Source organism: Elephantulus edwardii, unplaced genomic scaffold, assembly GCF_000299155.1.
Source record: "Elephantulus edwardii isolate Elephantulus edwardi_28Jun2011 unplaced genomic scaffold, EleEdw1.0 scaffold00257, whole genome shotgun sequence".
Classification (NCBI taxonomy): Eukaryota; Metazoa; Chordata; class Mammalia; order Macroscelidea; family Macroscelididae; genus Elephantulus; species Elephantulus edwardii.
In genome coordinates, this window is record NW_006400007.1 from 2,978,016 (window position 1) to 2,985,578 (window position 7,563).

Genomic DNA, 7,563 nt, shown 5'->3' on the forward strand with positions numbered 1-7,563 from the left:
GCGCAAGAGGAGGAAGACCCTCTATGAGATGGATTGATTCAGTGACTGGGGTAATCGGGATGGGTGTGTCAGAGGCAGTGCGACTGGCACAGGATAGAGCAGGGTTTAGGGCTGTTGTACATAGGGTCACTATGAGTCGCAAACGACTCGACGGCACATAACAACAACAACAATCATAAAGATATTCTTTAAGCCTCAAAACAGATCAGGATGAATATGATGATTATCCTATTTTACAGAAGAGAATATTATTTAGAAAAACTCAGTAATTCTTCCAAATCTACCAATATGTAAACCTGGAATATAAAACTAAATCTAGTAACAAGTCAGCACTCTTAATCAGTAAGATACTTCAACCTGACATGCAGATTAGTCACAACCTTGAGGTTTATCCTGCACTGCATCATGTTTCAACTGATCCTCTTTCACAAAGCTTTCTTTGGTGTCCCAACTGAATTTCACTTTCCTTCCTCTGAAGGAACAGTAAAGACTAATTTGCATACAAGGGACCAAACACAAACCAGTTCTGACTCACGTTGCTGTTCTTGTTAGGTGCCATCCAGTAGATTACCACTCACAGCAAACCTATGAACAGATCTGAACCCTGTCCTATTCTGTGACATCTTCATCATCTTTGACATACTGGAGCCCATTGCTGCAGTCACAGAGTCAATTCATCTCATTGGGGTCTGTCTCTCTTTTTCACTGACATCCCTCTACAAGGAAAAGCCTCTCCTAGTAGCATGTCCAAAATTTAAGAGACAAAGTACCTTTGCCTCCAAGAGCACTCTGGATGCACCTTCCAGGACATATCTGTTCATTCTTTTGGCAGTCTATGGGATACGTAGCACTTTTCTCCACAACTCAAAGGCATCCTGACTTCTTATGTCATCCTTATTCATTGTCCAGTTCTCAAATAAGTATCAAGTGATTTTTATCAGTTTTAAACGCAAAAACCACTGCAGTCAAACTGATCTGGCTCATAGCAACCCTCCACTGGTTTCAAAGGTTGTAAGTCTTAATGGGAGGGAGCAGTCTCTTATTTCTCTCAAGCTGCTGTTGAGAGATTCAATACACTAGAGATATACACTCTTTTGATTTGCAGCACAACATGCTATGGGCTAAGGCACCAAAGCGCCTTTACTAGTTTTAGCAGACCTGAAAAATTACTCAAACTGGTATTCTTGTAAATCCTCTAACTGCTCCCTCAAAGCCTCTGACCACAGCCTCTACTCTGGCCAATAAAAACTGCTTGCAACACAGGATTACTGCTATGAGACAAAATATATCTTTGTGAAATTTTGATAAGAGAACCCTCTGGAGCAGATAGATTACAATTCAAAAATTAACATATTTTAAAATTTTTTAAATAATTTTAATGAACATTTACAGAAAAATTAACATTTTTAAAATTAACATTTCTAAAATGTTTCTTCCTTGGAGTTGCAGCTTCAAGACAAAAAAGCCAAGGCTTAAAAGAGAACAGTTTATAAAGGGGAAACAAGTTGGATTGGAGTTCCCAACTATACTCTTTGTATAGAGAACAGCATACTCTACCACACAGCAGCCCTGTTGCTTACCATATCCAGCTGGCCAGTTTCCTTCAACACTAAATAGCCAACCTTTCCATTTATTCCAACAAATGCAGTTTCTTCCCTCCTTAGGAAGCACACTCTCTTACTTCTTTGCTCTGTATTCTCATCTAAACCCACTGCCTGCATTCTCTTCCAAGCTCACTGCTGTCAAATCAATTCAAACTCATAGTGACCCTTCATTGAGTTTCTGAGGTTGTAAATTTTTACAGGAGGAAACTATCTTTTTCTTACAGAGCATTTGGTGGCTTTGAACCACACATCTTTCACTGTGCATAAAATGTAACACACTATTTCAGCTAAAAAAAAAACAAAACACCACAACAACAAACCTCATTGCTGTCAATTTGGAATCAACTCAGAGCTGACCTTCCAATAGGTTTTCAGAGGCTATAAACTGCATTAGAAGACTCTGCCCATATTTCTACCACTAAGCAGTTGATGGATTTTAACCACTTGCCTTTGGGTTGCCAGCATGAGTCCCTCCCTACGCACTAGGCCATTACAGCTCCTTCTCATAAAGCAAGGAAGGGCACTAGAACTATGAATGTCATCTTTCAAGAATGCAGTTACAGATAACACCTAAGTCAGAAGAGACTGTCATCACTACTATGCAGAAAAAAATACCATAAACTCTCCCTTAGAATCTAGAGACCATTATGATGAATGAACTAACGCAGTCTCATAAGAACAAATACTGCAAAGAAACCACTACTGTGAAAAAAAGGATAACTATTAGTAAGATATGTAAAAATGTCCAAAAGGGATAGAGGGAAGGGGACAGAGAAAGAGGAAGTGTGAACATCACTAGGACAGCAGAGTTTAGTGGGTCAATGGGGGGGAGGGTGCAGGATAGGAAAGATTCAATGGGGACTTGAAAAGACAGGGTACTAATAGGCACAGATTACCAGTAACTAATTATATAAAATATAATGCATATGAATGATTGTATGAAACAATATAAGTGAAAGGTTATATAAATCATCATGTGCATGAAAAACAATGTACACAAATTACTGTGCGTAAATCAATTTTTTAAGCTCTAACAAAAATAAAATCCCAAAACATCGGTCTTTGAGGCTTTCCACTAGAACTGTTATTTCTCAGAGAAACCACTTCACTAAAATCATTTGAGACTTTTACTAAAGACACAAGCTACTAGATGCCACCTCCAACGTAAGTCAGATTATCCAGAAGAATACCCTAAAAATTACTCTTTTAACAATTATTTCAAGGGATACTTATGTTATGTTGAGGTCTAACGAACTAGAGATCATCTCAGTAGGGCTGCTCTCATTCTTCTTTCTCACATTTTATTCTCCCTCAAATCTGTGTGTGAAGACACACACAAATGCAATGCTAATTCGTTTCAAAAGGAAAAAAATAAATTTCAAAACAATAGTCCTAATTTCTAGCACCAGAAAAAGACCACTTACGTTGGAAATCATCTATACTAGAAAATATAAGAAATAAAATTTTTGTATTTAGCACTTAACTGCCAACTTGAGGGTAATGTCTTTCCTAGTGTGAGTGAGAAGCAGCCCTCACTGAAGTATGGAGTGGGGTTTATGGTTATGAGGATGGGAATGTGAACAGAATGGCAGGTATCACACAGCAGATTCCCTGGAATGCTTCTTTGTGCAGATGATCCTAGACTTCCCAGCATTTCCTGAGCAGCTATTTTTAAATGGGCTTGCATCCTCCAATTTTTAAATAAATAAAAACAGAATGACTAGACCCTTCCATTGGAGTATAATCCAGAAGGTACAAAAAAAAATTTTGTGTTTGAAATAAAATGTACTATTTGATATTAAAGTAGAGGTAGATTTGTGTCCAGATATAACAGCTAATTAATAAAATGCCAAATTTATATTGCTTTTCCCCCTGCAGACAACACTAAACTAGGCCAAGGGAAAGAGAAAGGTTTTGAAAATAGAACCCAAGTAGAGAATCCCAAACAGCCTTGATGGTACAATGATTAAGGTTGTTAATTGAAAAAATTGGTGGTTCAAACCTACCCTGTAGTTCACAGCAATCTGCTGCCATAAGGAGTGAAGCAAAACAAAAAATCCTGTCTCATGGGTTTCTATGAGTCAAACTGACTCAATGGCACCTAATAAAAACAGAGTCCCAAAGGCTATCTCTCAATTAATGTCTCACTTTAATTCCTCTGAGAAGAATAAGTCATAAGGAACTTGGCTGTGCCACTGTCAGCACAAAAGTGAGGCACAGGTTCACAGGTACACATTAATAAGTAAATTTCACTCTACAAAATCAAGTCTTTGAGTTTGGTAACACTGGTGTCAAGCTTAGAGCATTTTAAAGTTTCCCTGGTTAAAACCCTATGTGGATCCAACACCAGACATTAAACACTTACCTGTGGCACCACATCTTGTAGAAAGGTCACAACACTTTCCATGTAGGACTGTTCTCTGAAAATGGGTGAAATAGAGGACAGTTACTAGGGCATCTTGACCTCAAAATGACCATGAAAAAGTTCTACTTATAAATTCTACTGATCATGTATTAAGACATATGATCTTTTAACAGTTAATATTAGCTCTTTTTCTTAAAAGTCATACTTTTAACTTGCTAAAGGGAACTTCTTACTCATACTGAAGGAATACTGACAGAAAACCTGCCTCAAGTAAAACTTTTCTCTTGAGTCAGAGCAGAAGAGTGCTCCACTAAGAGCAAGAAAAACTACAGCTGATGACCCAGTATGTAGTGATCTTTCCTTTAAACTGCTTATGAACCTAGTCACTCACCTGTATATAGCAAAAGGAACTTGTATTTTCTTGCAGGTACAAGAAGAATTACAATGATTTATTAAAAAGTCCTCATAGAAATTTTAGCACAGACAAAGAATGCTGTTGTTGTTGTTGTGTAATGTCAAGTCAGAACTAACCTATAATGGGCTGACCCTCTAGAGGGTTTTCAAAGGCAGTAACTCGCATGGAAGGAGACTGCCCATCCTTCTCCCGCTAGACAAGGAATAGAAAAATATTAAAATATTTTATGGGAAAAGGAAAAAACATAGTACTATTAAGTATATTAGGATATTTTAAATGGGAAATACATAAATATTAAGTAAATGGGGATAACACCAATTTCTTCAAAATACAAGTCAAATTCATTTCAGAAAAAAGTAGAATTCATTTCGGAGAAATGCACATGCTTAGCAAAAATGTTGAGGGAAAGTATATTTGAAGATGATAATGTGACGTATTCTAAAGCCTTTATTTTAAAAAAGATGCTTTGGAGACCTGAAAAACTGGGTGGACCCGCCACTCTTTTTATTTTTTTTAAATGTTACTCTCATTCCTTTGTTTCATTCCCAGTCAACTTAGTTCCTGGAAGACAGCAAGTTCTTTGACTCAGATGTTTTTAACTTTCTGTTGATAGTTCCTGCCCATTTTTTCCTTCCTGTCAGTTCTCCAGGTTAAGTCTAAGCTCCTCAGTGAGGTTTTCCTGTCATTCTGTCATTCATATTGTATCTTGATCAAACCTAAATTTATTTACTTACTCATGTAGTGTTTTCCTCATCTACCATGCAACTCCATTATAAGAAGGAATGCATCTCTCCTAAGTAATTGTGTCTCCAAAATCTATTGGCCAATACTTAAGCATGGAGTACACACTCATGAATTGTTTTAAAAATGTTTAAGGAATGAAAGCTCAAACACTAACTAACAAAAGGTAACATCTTTTTAATACCATATGGTGAGTGAGATGTGATTTTCTTGAATTTCACTGAATAGAGTTCAGGTATTATCTCTTAGGATCACATTAGATTGTACATTCCTAGAAAGATGTAAATACTGTCAAAGAATGTCTCAAATGCAAAATATACTCTTGATGGCTTTTTGTCTGATTCCTAGAGTTGTTGTTGTTGTTATGTGCCATCAAGTTACCAATTAAAAAAGATGACTGCTTTATAATGGAGTTTTGGTGGCCTAGTGGCAAGAAGCTGCACTGCAATCCAGGAGGTGCATGGTTCAAATCAACCAGATGCTCTGCTGGAGAAGGAGGGGCAATCTCTTTTTGTACCAGTCAGATCCAATTTGACAGTACACACCAAAAAAAATGATAAAAATAAAATTTAAAAAAATATATATTTTTTAATATATATAAAATTTAACACCAGAACCTAGTAAACAGACATACATATATAACTGTATCTCTCTATGTTAAAAAATTGTAACTTCTAGGGGAGCTCTAGTGGACTAATGGCAAGAAGCTGTACTGCAATCCCAGAGATATGAAGTTAGAATCCATCAGATGCTCTGCCGGAAAAGGAGGGGCAATCTCCTCCTGTACCTGTCGGATCTGATTTGACGGTACAGACACACACAAAAATAATAAAATAAAAATTTTAAAAAAAGTTTTAACTTCTATTATGTTTTATTTTATATTTTAATATGGATCTTGACATACTAATTTAATGAATCTCTAGTTTACTAAAAGGGAGCTCAGCTGGTCTAATGGGAAGAAGCTGTGCTGTAATCCTGAAGGCAACTGGTTTGAATCCACCAGCTTCTCCAAGGGAGAAAGATGGGAAATCTCCCATGATTAACTGTCTCTGACAACCCACCAGAGGGTCAGCAATGGGTTGCTTCTGACTCTTTGATACACAACAACAGTTCATGAAATGTGGAGTTTGAAAATAATTCTTGTGGTTTTCATGCATATAAATGTGCAAAAGACATCAACTTGCCTCTCATTTGGGTTTGGTATTAATATTTATTCATCTTGTAAAGCTAAAACGTAAATGACCTCATAATACATGCTCACCTCAGCAGCATAAACAAAAAAACACAAAAAACCCTCACAAAATTAAGCAGTGCTGAGAAAAGGAACCTGAAAAAGGCATCTCAGTAATCATTCCTTCAACAATTTGAAATTAACTGAAATGTTCTTACGTGACAGCCTGAGGACGAACCACAACTCCACCAGTACATCGACTGGGTCTTCGAGGAGAATCTGTAGCCATGGCTTCATTCAAAACACCTAGTTCCAGAAAGGAAAAAAATGGATCATTCTGAGTGATGGAACATAGTTTCTATCTGCTCACTAAAGAATCCTTATCAAAGAAGACCTAAGATAAGAGCATATTTCCCCAGCAATCCTGAAGGGTGGGAGGAGATAAGATGAAATAGATAAGACTTTTCCTCTTCCAATATACTTTGAATTTTAAATAGAAAACTAAGGCTCAGAATCACAAAACCATTTAAGATCCTTCCTGGTCCCTCTGACTACAACTAAAGCAACCCAAAAATCAATCATGGGAAGTTTTGTACGGTTCAAGTATGAAAACAACTGTGCTACCTTTCAAGTCCAAAATGTTTAATTTACAGAAATTGTATGGTGAGGCAGTGAAATTGGACATAGTATTGTATTTCAAGGACCAAGAGCAATACCATTCAGTCTACCTTCCAACTAAATCTGTTGGGCATCCATGAGTAAAACCACAAGACCAGTAATCAAGAAAGGTTTTGTGTGGTTGGTTGTTTCCAATGGCCTTAACCCAATGTTACTGAAATCAAATCACTTTTATCTAAAATGAACTCTCTTATCCTTTCCAATTTTAACACCAAATCCTCATAATTGAATGTCTACAGAACATCTGAATCACTGAGGACTTTCAAAAAGGTGAGTGAGAGAGAGAGAGAAAGGGTTACCGCATCACTAACGATCTTCTCATATATAAAAGTCCACTGCCTGGGACTTATCTTTAAAGTTCGGAGGAACCATCATTTCCATGTAAGCAGCATTCTATTAACCTCATTTGAAAATTCAAACTGGTAAATCCCATCTCCTATGATCAAAACACCTTCTGCTTTAACTAGTCCAGCTAGTTAGACAATCAATAAGGAAGAGCAAAGAACTGATGCCTCTGAATGATGGTGTTGGCGATGAACGTTGACTATATCATAGACTGTCAGAACAAAAATCTATTTTGGAAAAAATA

The 7,563-nt window shown here is 36.9% G+C and overlaps 1 protein-coding gene across 1 annotated transcript in view; it reads right to left on the reverse strand.

The window, feature by feature from the left end:
* Positions 1 to 6,981, reverse strand: part of LOC102874803 (breast carcinoma-amplified sequence 3-like) — a 347,132-nt gene extending 340,151 nt beyond the window's left edge. The window contains exons 1-3 of the mRNA XM_006899471.1: positions 6,921 to 6,981; positions 6,515 to 6,602; positions 3,966 to 4,024 (exon numbers count right to left, since the gene is read on the reverse strand). Coding sequence (XP_006899533.1) covers positions 3,966 to 4,024; positions 6,515 to 6,602; positions 6,921 to 6,981 — 208 coding nt within the window. The remainder of the gene's footprint in view (positions 1 to 3,965; positions 4,025 to 6,514; positions 6,603 to 6,920) is intronic.
* Positions 6,982 to 7,563: the final 582 nt, after the last annotated feature.